Here is a 13,258-nt window from a genome sequence, read left to right as displayed (position 1 = left end):
ACCGATCAACCGATTTGAATAATTCAAAAAACATTCGATTCGTATTGATAAGGAGACGTGCTGATTAGTTTTTTTTTCAGAGTAAATTTTTTTCAAAAATGTTAATCTTTTTTAAAAAAAAATAATTTTTGGTACAGGAAGTTCCAGCAATTTGCCTTAAGGCACGATGCCATGCGCCCTACTAATTTTTTATAATTTTAAAACGATACCTTAAATAATGTTATTAGTAAGCATTTGTTTTCCAAATTATGTCATTCAATATAAAATTGTGTATTATTATGTATATAAGTTACAAATTAAGTTTACATATATTATCTGTAATTGTATAATTGTATTGTATTGGAAATTTAATTTGGGAAATTTTTGTTAAAAAATTATAAGGTCAGTACTTCATCGGAAAATTTAGTTAGAGCGACCAATTCCCAACATACTTCAAAAAACATTATTTTTTATAAATAACTAGCAAACCCGACGAACTCCGTTTTGCCACCAGATGGTTTTGTGAGAAAGAAGAAGAAATTTTTGTTTGTTTTATATTTGAAAAGGAAAAATTTGATTTTATTACACAACAGTAATGAATTTATTTCGATTACAAAAATGAAGTGTTTTTTAGTTGTACTTCTCTAAGTAAATGAAAGTGAATCCGCAAATTATCCGTTTCATTGAAGTGCTCTTTGGTAAACCACATTTTTTGTTATTTGGTCTGAGGTTAACACAAACAAAGCGGATGGATTTCCAACTCGTGAACAGGCAACGTATAACTGCCCATGTGAAAAACAATGATTTTCTAAATAATCTATTTGAAATTTATCCCGCAAACACTAAGCGATTAGCCTTGCGACTTCTTATTGCGAACTGGAAATTGCAATCGTTTGAAGTCAAACGGAAGACCAGTCGGAATCATTGGTATGTCACCGAATCGCCAGCAATTTTTGATTGAATGGTGAAATTCAGTGGGTGTACTTCATTATTCTTTGCGGCAAGAATTGCTCGTTGACCTAACAAAGCATAATTCTGATAATTTTCACTAATGTCATTACTCGAATTTTCAATTACGGTGCGTGAAGTTTCAGCAATTTGCATTAGGGAACGATGCCATGCACCACTAATTTTCTTAGCTATAAACCTTGCTGAGCCCGAGACCTTTCCAACGAATGCAAAATTGTCGAAATCGGTTCGTACGTTCTGGAGTCATATCGTCAGGAAGGAAAACTTGACTTAAGATAACAAAAATTAACCACGATAACTGAAAAATTATCACAGTTTCACCAAAGTTCTTGGTTGCACTTCAAAGCTCACTATTATCAAACTGCGTGGGATAGATTTTTATCCTAATTTTTCTCATTCCATCCTGTCCCCCTGTGACGTTGAGTTCTGGCACACCGTGTATCTATATAAAATACTAGTAATTTATTTCAATTACCTTACTAATTTTTGTCTTTTCCCTTTCAGATCGCGAACGGTTACACTACACCTCCTCCAACGACCGATCCCAAAAAATTCTGACAGACTTCCACCTCCTGCAGCCGTTTGTGGAGCACCACCATCATCTGGCCAAGAGGAGTCCGTTTCAGCCGCAAGTCAACAATGGTAATCCTTCTGCTGCAGACAATGGAACCGCCATCGCCTCTTCCAAGGACGAAGGGGCGCAGCAGGTTCCTGCCGTTATCAACGTCGTGACGACGACGACTGCTCCTTTGAAGAACAATGGAGAAGGAGACAGGTAAATGATAAATGATAAATGATAAATGGTAAATGATAATAATGAGGGTTGGGTGGGAAAAGGTCTAAGTTGAATTTTACACCAAGGAATGAAACAATACTGTATTACAATATTATAGTGCAATATTAGAGTAGAGAGATGGGTAACTCACTCCGGAGTTATCACTCCGATACAACTCCTCCCTCGGAGTGAATCCGAGTGGAGTTGTCTCGCCGGATTTGTCATATCCGATTTCCCTAAACTGGTACGAAATCTGTTACTGCGTTTTTGCTTTGGGAAGGAAGCTGTCGCTTTCTCGTCTCACAGGCAGTTTTATGACCTTTTAGGTATCCTTTTTTTCCCAGAAATTACAAAAATATTATTTCAAAGATACAGAACAATGAAATTGTGTTCAAGTGTGAATAGCTCCAATGTATAATTTATTGAATAGTAACGGGTCATATTTCTAACTACGACAATCTTTGGCCGTGAATGACGGCAATCAGGAATATACATACCGAAAAATACGCGAAACAAAATACATTTAATCTGGTTTTTCCATAGCCTGAAATAACAATACTTTAGAGTGCAAAATATATCAGTGACGTCAATAGTATTCAAGCAGCAAAAAATATAAAGTAATAAATTTTTACTTTTACACAATTATATAATTGTCTAAAAGTAATAATATGCTAATGGAACTACCCGATATAATTATAATTCTCGAATGGAAATAGCAGAAGAAAAAATTAGAAAGCAGAAGTATTATTATTTGGTGAAAATATTTTATGATAAATGTTTTGCTTTCATTACAAAGTTTACTACATTATTTTTATATAAAATAATCCAAAATATCAATTATTTTCTCATCAAAAGAAAATAATTAAATTGAATTTGATTCTCAAGTTTTGCGTTTTTACTTTGAGTCATTGAGTCGATCATGTGGTCGACCGAAAAGTTTTACAACTCGTCATTTATTTGTGAAATTTTTAGAAAAATTATTTTATTGATATTTTTTTAATGTTTTTTATTCATAAATTTTTATTTCAAAAAATTAAATGGGATTTTACAAATCCTTAGATGCACAAACAACGCACTATAGAACACATTTGTGTCAAATATTATAGTTCAAAGTTGTCGGAGTCGTGGAGTTGTTAAGCGGATATAACTCCACCATGAAGCGGAGTCAAATCTGACTTCCCTAAACTGGTACTAAATCTGTTAACATGTGCAGATATTTGCTCGAGATTTTTTACTATATAAAGATTTGTGTCGAAAGAAGTGGACTTTTTCACATCTCACAGTCAGTTTTAGGACTTTCCAGGTATATAATGCCTCAAAATAATGCAATTTTGTATACTATACGATAATTTTTGTCGGTTAATGAGCTCTTTCAATGGTATACAACTAGCTAAATAAAATTTAGTATTACAACTTTTACACAATTATGATTTTATAATTGTGTAAAAGTATTCGTATGCTAATCAAACTACCTGATGTATAATTAATTCTCGAAAAAGAAACAATAAAAGAATGTGAGGTATTATTATTCTGTGAAAAATATTATACACAAAGATTTGCCCTTATTTCATATATAAGGTTCACTGCATTATCTACATGTTACCCCAGTCAAATTAAGTTTTCAGTATTACAATATTATAGTGCAATATTAGAGTAGATTAGTCCAGTCATTTAAGCTTAAAGGGCACACCTAGTGTGAAATTTTCAAAAAAAATGAATGTTTTTATAGGTATTTTGATAGGTTATACCTTTAAAAATAATATTCTAAAATTTTATTTTGATATCTTAAATAGTTTTTGAGTTACAGCCATTTAAAGAGTATATATATATAGTATATAGTATAACGATCATTTTATCTTCAAACGCGTTTTTCTTGAAACAGCATTTTTCGAATTTGCTGCAGTGATTAGTCGGAGACAAATTATCCGATTGCTTTCAAATTTTGTTTGCATCTCTTCTATTTAGTTCTACATACGATGACCCTCCAGTTTTTTGATCTGATCCAAAATCGAATTTTGGCAGGCCAAAAACGATCAAAGTTTTGGGAAAAAATTAACTTTTTTTTTCAACATACCGCCATTTTGTCAATTTTTAACTAGTTATAGTAATGGGCCGAAAATCGCAATGAATTTTTGCATTTCTCGACGTTTTGAAGATTTCTGAACATTTTACTGGCATACCTCAGAAAACTAATAGATGTGTGTGTGTATTTTGTATGACCGCATTTTTTTTCGTCCACGTTTTCGGGCGCACGGATCAACCGATTTGAATGGTTTATAAAACATTCGATTCCTATTGATAGGTAGATGTGCTGATTATTTTTGGCAAAGGCATCCGATTTGTATGATCCAAAAATATTCAGTTCGTAATGATGGGGAAAAATGGTTATTAGTTTTTGGCAAAGGTAGGCCCAGCGGTTTCGGAGATACAGAGCTAAATGTTAAAAAAATTGATGTTTTTGAGAGAACTAAGCGTCCGATTTAAATGATTCAAAGAACTTTTTGCTTGTTTCAACAAAATAATTGCTTTTGGAAAAAAAAATTTCTAATTTTTTATTTCAAAAAATATTTTTGTAATTTTGGATTCAAGAAATTCAAAAAATTACCCAGGCTAAGCACAGTCTAAGCGCCACTCTGGTGCAAATGTTTACCCAAGTGCGTTTAGACTGTTTCAGTACTGGAGCACTTTTCCAATTTTGTGAAACTATTGAAAAATGTGAAAATGCCGCCAAGCTAAGCACAGTATAAGTGAAAATGTCGCACAGAATTATTTGCAAATACGTTTAGACTATGACTGTACGGGAGCACTTTTTCAATTTTGTGTAAATTGGCACTTTTTATTGAAATTGTATTCGAAATGAAATGTCGATTGTTAATATTATGGAGATAAATTGATTTATGATTTATATTTGATTTGCTCAGATATAACAAGATAGCAAAAATAATGAAAGTTACAATATTTGTAATAATACATTTGAAAACGTTAAAAATTTCTCGAATATTTCATTACGGTGCGGAAAGTTCCAGCAATTTGCCTTAAGGCACGATGCCATGCGCCCACTAGTTTATTTTTTGTTCGTCCGAGGGTCATCGTACAGACAATATGTTCTAGTATATAAATTAGGTAAGAATCTCGGAATTCGATATACTCCAAAGTTGTCTCAAAACCTATATATGGTATTGACGCCCTATCATATGTAGGTTTTGAAACAACTTTAGGGTGTCATTATACAGTATTTACATACTTACAGCTGGGCATCTCGAATTCCGAGGTGAACTTGCTATAATGACTGGACTAGATACAGGGATAGTCGATAGACTTGCAGATACAAGGGTACTTGGATCGAATCCCGGTCGATTCGCTAAAATTGACATAAATTGTAAAATTGTACTTTTTAACTGCAATTTGTGACCTTTATTTTTTAGTTCTAAGACCGAAGGCGAGAACCGAAGCGACAGCTCCAATTCGAGCGCAGGCGGTGACTCGGCTCCTGCTGCGACTCCTACGAGGGACAACCATCAGCCTCCGAGCAGGCCGCAGCAGCAGCCTTCAGGATCTACGGAGCAATTACATGAACCTGCTCCTGCAACTACTCCAAGTCCGCAGATTGTGCAGCAGAATATTCTGGGAGCAAACGGAACAGGTGAGAGATAAATAGATACAAAGATATAAAAAACTAGTGGGGCACATGGCGTAGTGCCTTAAGGCAATTGCTGGAACTTCCCATACCAAAAATTATTGTTTTTTAAGAAGATTAACATTTTTGAAAAAAAATTACTCTGAAAAATTAGATTTTTGAGAAACTATAAATTTTTGACAAAAATTCCCTTTTTTTTGAAAAAAAGAGACTTTTTGAAGAAAAGTGTATTTTGAAATATTTTGGAAATTCGGAACTTTTTTTCAAAGCAATCGTACTGCTTTAACTGCATAGAGACGAAATATGTATGCGCGTAAGCGCCGCGTCGCCGTCTAACGGATAAACATTGGTACGGAACCCATAGGAATGTAAATAAAATTATATACTTATTGTTCCAAATCTATATAAATATCTGATAATTGAAGTGCATATGTCCAATGATCATTTTTGACCGCCAGGTGGCATTTTTTTTTACTTTTTTTTACTAGATCTCCGAACCGCTAGACCTGCGGTCATGAAAATTTTGATCAGTTTTCATCCTTGTTAAGGTGGTCTTCCTATGTGAGACGGCCTGTTTTTGAGGAGGGATATTTTAGGAGTTTTTTTCTACGACCAGTAAATATTTATAGCTTCAAGTTTTTTATCATTTATTAACACATATTTTGGGACAGTATAAATATAAATTTCAGCTAAAATATTCAGTCAACTAGAGTTACAGCGCTCTGAACACCGCCGCCTCGTAAAAAAGAGCTCACACTTCCTCCACGATTCCGGCTGATCGGCTTATCTGACCAAAAAAAAAATAAACGGCGTTTTAATTTGTAGCTTAAAAGCACGGATGACCTATAATCAAATGAAATAAAAAAATGGATTTTTGATAAAAGACATTTGAAATAAAGTTGCAAATTAAAGGCGTTTTTTTTTGTTATTGCTATAAAAAAAATCGAAGTTTTGAAAATTGAGTGTGCCCTGTAAATTTCAAGTAATTCGGTCCAGCCGTTTCTGAGATACAATGGAGGAAAGTTTGAAAAACACAGTTTTGAGAAAAAGTTTAAAGTTTCAAGTCCGTTCGTACGTAGAAAGTCCGCTCTTTCTTTTACCTGCTGTATCTTTAAAACGACTTCGAATTTTCTAAAATCGCTTTACTACCGTATTCTAGACATGTTAAGGGAGCAATTTATGAAAAAAACAATCGATTTTTTTAACCCATCACATAGCAAGACCCCCTTAATACAAGTAAATGTTTTTTCAATTATTAAAATCGGACGCTCCGTTCTCTTAAAAACTGAGTTACCGTTTTTGGCACTTTTTGCTCCGTATCTTTGGAACGGCTAGACCTGCCTTCAGCAAAAACTAATCAGCACGTCTCCTTATCAATACGAATCGAATGTTTTTTGAATTATTCAAATCGCTTCATCCGTGTTCCCGAAATCGTCGACGAAAATTTGTATCCGAACACACATATACATACACGAACAATGTAACTTGGATACATTACTTTCTAAACTTTAATTTAATAATAAATACTAAAATCGAAAGGTTTTCTAACAAATTTTTGAATTACAAAAGATTTTGTAGCAAACAGTAGTTTAATTATAAAAATTCAATTTGGTGCGTCCATTATACATGTGAGGGTCGGTTGACAAAAAATTAGGGGTGGTGGGGGAAGGAGGGGCATAGTAAAATATCACAGTGTATTTATTGTTTACCTTATTTTTTTTTAAAATCCTAACATTTTCAAAAAAAATTCAAAAAAATTAGAATTTTTTCTCGTAACTTAAATCACTAAGGTGGAAGGGGGTGTCCAAAAATCCTTAAAAAATCGATAACGTGATTAATGGACGTCGCCTTAGGAATAATGTTCATTTAGGCAAAATACCACTTACTGCAACTAACTTAATTTTTTATTTTTCCAGGTATTCGATGGACAAATGTATCAGTATCCAGCACTGGTGTCACCAAAGAAGGCGGTAGACAGCTGCAGCACCCACTTCCAGTGGTCAGCGAACCAATTCTGCCCGATGAAATCAACAATAGCACTCTCACCGAACATAATATTACACAAAATAAGACGGTAAGGGAAAAAAAATCATCGATGTTACATTGTAACTATTACTATTCAATTAAACATCTGAATACTCTTGGAAGTTCTTCGAAAGAATGCACTGCCTCGATGAATTTGAAACACTGACTTACACAATTATTCTTATTAGTAAATAATACTTATTGCTTAATTATTTCGTTAAATATATATATATACTAGCTAACCCGGCAAACGTTGTTTTGCCATAAAAAATATGCCTAAATTGATAAAAAATTAATAAAAGTGCCAAAAATCAAATATTTAATAGATTTGGACTCTGATTCTTTGACAAATAGTTAAAAACTTGTTATAATTTTCAAAATTATTTGACATTTCATACTTCAAAAATTAATTCACTCGCATCATAGTTTTTTGTTTATTATACTTCTGCCATGTCATATATGTCAATAAAATTTTCTTTAAAATATTATTTATTTGTTAATAAATTAATAATTATTTTAAGTCATCAATGAATAATTATATAATTGTTAAATTCATAAGTTTGGCTAAATCAACACAGGAATATTGTGGAAATAAATATTTTTTTACCTAAAGATCTGATTTTTGACATTTGCATTTTATTTCAAATTAATTATAACTGTCAAAATATTTTCTTTTCGGTCAAAATTTAATATAATATGATATAATATTTAGTTTGTCTAGTTTGTTTTTGTCAGATTCCAATAATACCCTCAGATTGTACTATTCCATTTAAAAGATTACAATTTCCTGTAAGATTAGCATTTGCGATGACAATCAAAATATATCTTAACTGATATATTAATAATAATATTATATTTTAATTACACAAATTTCTTTACACTCCGATAAATAATTTCAACGCATCATAGTGTTTTGTTTATTTTAATTTTGTTTATGCCAATTTTTTTTTTAATTAAAGAATAAATTAAATTTTAGTCTAAATCAACGCAGCATCTTTATCTAAATATACATTTTTTTATATAAATATTTGTTTTTTCACATTTGCATTTAATTGAAAAATAGTGAATGTCAATTTCATATATCCCATATGCACTAAATTTATAAATGTCAAAATATTTTCTTCTTGGTCCAAAATTAATATAATATGATAATATTTATTTTACAATAATGTTTTGTATCTATAATTTGTTTGGCAATATTGCCTATAACATAACTTGGAATAATTAATTTATTTGCTTCTTATTGAAGTAAGTCGTTAAACATTTTTTTTGTGAAATGTCAAAATTTTGTTTATGATTAATTTTAAATTCAATTGCCGCTTTTTTATTGTGATCTCTGATCTCTAATGTTTTGATGAAGTTTTGGTTTTCGAAATAATTTGGTAGGCTTATCAGTTAAATCCAAATCGTAAATCTATTTATATAATTATTTTCATAAATATTGAAAAATGACATTTATTTCTTTACATGTCAACATTTATTTAAATTTTTAAGCATTGATTTTTAATTAGATTTAAAACTATTAACAGTGATTTTGAATATAGCATTTCATCAAATTTGGATTTAAATGTTGAATATTTCTATATATGTACATGTTTTTGAATTTTATTTTTTGAAATGTCAATTTTATTTTTTCAAAAATTATATATCGAAATTTCCTTAAATTTTGACATTTGTCATTTTAGTGTTTTGTTTTTTTTGGCCATTTTCTGTCAAAATTTTTATAAATTTATAAAAATTATATTTTTGTATTTTAAATTCACTTCTCAAAATTTCCTATAACCTAAGTTGGATATATATGCACACGATGAGCCAATAAAATTTAAAATCGGTTCAGTAGTTTGGGCGTCCATCGCGAACCAACATCGTGACACGAGATTTATATATATATATATATACTCGTATATATATATATATATATATATATATATATATATATAATTTGTCACTAACCTAACCTTCCAGAACTTTAACTTGATAGTTCATATTTAACCTAACGAGATATAAATATTAATAATCCATTATGAACTCGATAGCAGATGACTTGATTAATACATAAGTTTTTTCTTTTATCTCATTTTTATTCTTTTAAGGATTCCCACGACTACTACAACAGCACAATTTCGACAGACCCAGAAGTTGGTAAAATGTACTGGGACCAATTTGCATCCCCCGAACGATTGAATTCGGCACAAGTCTCTGATTTGTTATCGAGCAGTCATCGTAGAGCAGTTGTGAGTCCTTAGTCTTAATTCTAATATAAATTCTTAATATAGAAATGCTTCTATTACCAATGTAAATACAATTTGCACATTTGCAATAATTGACACATGTCTAAATGTTCTGTTTGTCTTTGTGCTTCATCATCTCGGCAGACAAACATTACTGAAGCTGTGGTGAGTCGAATATGTTATCACTTTTTGCTTAATGTCTTGGGCATGATTAGAATTTTTATTTTTAAGTGTGAAAATAATTTAAAAATAGTCGTGCATGGCTTTGTGTCTTAAGACAAATTGCTGGAACTTTCCGTACTGTAACGAAATGTTTTCAAATAGATTATTATAAGTACTGTAAGTTATATAGTTCGTATTTTATATACAAAATAATAAGAGCTTTGTAAATTGGACGACGACGTTTATATATGTTTACATAAAAAGTAAATAAATGAGAACTTATATATATATATATATATATATATATATATATATATATATAAATTACTATTATTTTCAGACTGTCCAATTGAAGTTCGCCTTTCCCTTCTACGGGCACTCTGTCAGAAACGTGACAGTTGCCACGGGAGGATTTCTCTACACCGGTGACTACGTCCACTCCTGGTTGGCAGCCACACAGTACATTGCTCCTTTGATGGCCAATTTTGACACATCTTTGTCGAACAACTCATATGTCAAATTTTACGACAACGGTAATAAAAGATTCATTGATAAATAGACTAGTTGTAAAGTATTTTTGATGTACAGACAAGGAGAACCAGGAAAAATAGAAAATTACATAGATAGATATATAGATAGATAAATAGATAATAAGATAACTAACGAGAAAAATAACTAGTTAAATACATAGATAATTATATAACTAAATAAGTAGATATATGCATATATAAAATAGTGGGGTGTATGGCATCGTGCCTTAAGGCAAATTGCTGGAACTTCCCGTAATGAAATATTCGAGAAATTTTAAACGTTTTTAAATATATAATTACAAATACTGAAACTTTCATTATTTTTGCTATCTTGTTTGTTATATTTGAGAAAATCAAATGTAAATCAGAAATCAATTTATCTTCAGAACATTAACAATCGTCATTTCATTTCGAATTCAATTTAAAAAAAAAAGTTGCCTAATTTAGACAAAATTGAAAAAGTGCTCCTGTATAGTCACAGTCTAAACGCATTTGCAAATAATTCTGTGCGACATTTTCACTTATACTGTGCTTAGCTTGGTGGCATTTTTACATTTTTCAATAGTTTTTCACAAAATTGGAAAAGTGCTCCAGTACATAAACAGTCTAAACGCACTTGGGTAAACATTTGTACCAGAGTGGCGCTTAGACTGTGCTTAGCCTGGGTCATTTTTCAAATTTTTAATCCAAAATTACAAAAATATTTTATGGAAAATAAAAAAAGATGTAATAATTTTTTATCCTCAAAAGCAATCGTTTTGTCAACACAAACAGAAAGTTTTTTGAATCATCCAAATCGGATGCTTCATATTTTCAAAAAGTGCCATTTTTTGCACATTTAGCTCTGTATCTTCGAAATGGCTGGACCTGTCTTTGCCAAAAACTAATCACTTCTTCTCCCAATCATTACAAATTGGATAATATTGATCTATTGTTGATAGTGAAAAAGCATTTCTTAAAATATTATAGGCCTGCGATTTGATCAACTAGATCCACTATGGGGCATAGATTATTTATTATGAATACATACTGTGAATTGATAAGTGCTTATTAAATTGGTCGACGAGCGTATTCTACAAACATCTTATGTATGTGTTCACTTTGTTCAATTTTTTTTTAATTTTGATTTTTTTGATAATTTTGAAATTTGTTCAAAATTTTGAAACATTTTTAAAAGTTTGCAATTTTTTGTAATTTTTGAAAAAAAAAAACGATTTTTTTTTTTCAAAATTTAGAAATTTTTCAATGTAGTGTTTTGTTGAAAATGATGAAAAATTTTGAAAATTTGAATTTTCTGAAATTATAAATTTTTTTCCATCATTTTATTATAATGATTGGGCTATGGAGTACATAATTGAAATATGATTTTTAACTTCCCGAAGGAGAAGTTCATGTTTTCATCAAAAAATCCGATTCGCTAATTTTATGTATTCTCGACGTTTCAAGCCATTCTGAATCGAATGAGACCAAATTTGGAAAAAGTATGTGTGTGTGTGTGCGTGTGTGTGTGGGTGTATGTGAACAGATTTTTTGCCGTAAATCAACGTTTTCTCAAAAAACGGCTGGACCGATTTCAAAAATTTAAAAGCCATTCGATGTATCTCGATGAGGACAAGCGTTTATCAATTATGCGCGACGATCAGCCAAGCCGTTTCCTTGTAAATAGCAGAAAAGTAAAAATTTTTCGTCCACGTTTTAGCCCGCAGTTCTGAATTAATTTTGAAAATTCAAAAATCGTTCGAAAGATATTGATAAGGAATCGTGCTGATTATTTTTTGCTAAAGATCGGCCGGGCCATTTTCTTGTAATACAGCTTTAAAAAAAATCGACGATTTTTATTATTATAGTTTTGACGGTAGATACCATAGTCTTCTAGATCATATTAAAATATTACGGCCCAACGACAACTCGTTTAGCTTAAAAAATTCGTCAAAGTTTGCAAATATCAGTATCTTTTTTTTTAGCATTTGTCAAAATTAGACCTTTCATCGACGTTTTCTCAAAAACGCCTGAACCGATTTTAGAAATTTAAAAGCCATTTGATGTATCTCAATGAGGACTATCGGTTGTCAGTTTTGTGAGATGATCTAACTTTTCGTCCACATTTAAGCCCAAACTACCGAATCGATTTTAAAAAATCAAAAACTGTTCGAAAGATATTAGTTGGGAATGATGCTGATTAGTTTTAGGTGAAAATCTACCGAGCCGTTTTCTTGTAATTAACTGTTGAAAAAAAATTTAAGTCGTTTTTTATGGAACTTTTTTTTGGCGATATATATCATGGTTTTATAGAACTTACTGAAATATTACGGCCTTCCGACAAGTAGTTCAATTTTCAAAATTCATCAAAGTTTGAGAAAATGAGTAGTTTTGTTGACGATTGTTAAAATTAAAATTAGACGATTTACTAGGTGTAACAATAGAGTAACTCGGTCTTAATGAACATACTAAACCATTAAAGTCCCACAGGTTTAATTACAAAAATTGTTGATTTTTGAAAATTTGCTTTTAGAAAATACTCCGAGTTAACGTGTTCGTTCGCTTTTAATTATATGTAATAAATCTACTAGGAATGCTTTTAATTACTCATAAATTAATTTATTTTTTATTGATATGGTCGATTACTTACACATATCGGAAAGTTCATGTAACTTGCCTCAGCAATACAAACTAGTTTTATTTATTTTTAGGAACTGCATTCACGGTTCTTTGGGAAAACGTTTGCCTACAAGACAGACCAGAAGTGGGTCCTTTCACGTTTTCAGCAACCCTCATGGACACTGGTGATATTGTTTTTGTTTACAAAACGATTCCGGTCCTCGTCGAGAAAATTGAGGACAACAAGCATCCTGTCAAAGTTGGTTTGAGCGATGCCTATATCATTGACAGGACTATATTCTGTAAGTTGGATAAATGATACAATTAAGTAGTAATTAATAATCTTATGCTT

The 13,258-nt window shown here is 31.1% G+C and overlaps 1 protein-coding gene across 1 annotated transcript in view; it reads left to right on the top strand.

The window, feature by feature from the left end:
- LOC113365786 (plexin domain-containing protein 2) overlaps nt 1-13,258 on the top strand; it is a 43,457-nt gene that overhangs the window by 23,501 nt on the left and 6,698 nt on the right. The window contains exons 2-7 of the mRNA XM_026607330.1: nt 1,453-1,723; nt 5,149-5,366; nt 7,277-7,434; nt 9,479-9,619; nt 10,119-10,311; nt 12,999-13,208. Of these exons, the coding sequence (XP_026463115.1) occupies nt 1,453-1,723; nt 5,149-5,366; nt 7,277-7,434; nt 9,479-9,619; nt 10,119-10,311; nt 12,999-13,208 (1,191 nt within the window). The remainder of the gene's footprint in view (nt 1-1,452; nt 1,724-5,148; nt 5,367-7,276; nt 7,435-9,478; nt 9,620-10,118; nt 10,312-12,998; nt 13,209-13,258) is intronic.

Source organism: Ctenocephalides felis, unplaced genomic scaffold, assembly GCF_003426905.1.
Source record: "Ctenocephalides felis isolate EL2017-DRISC unplaced genomic scaffold, ASM342690v1 CF-g0.4_SCAFFOLD_01170, whole genome shotgun sequence".
In the NCBI taxonomy this organism is placed as follows: Eukaryota; Metazoa; Arthropoda; class Insecta; order Siphonaptera; family Pulicidae; genus Ctenocephalides; species Ctenocephalides felis.
This window is presented reverse-complemented; position numbering and strand designations above follow the sequence as displayed.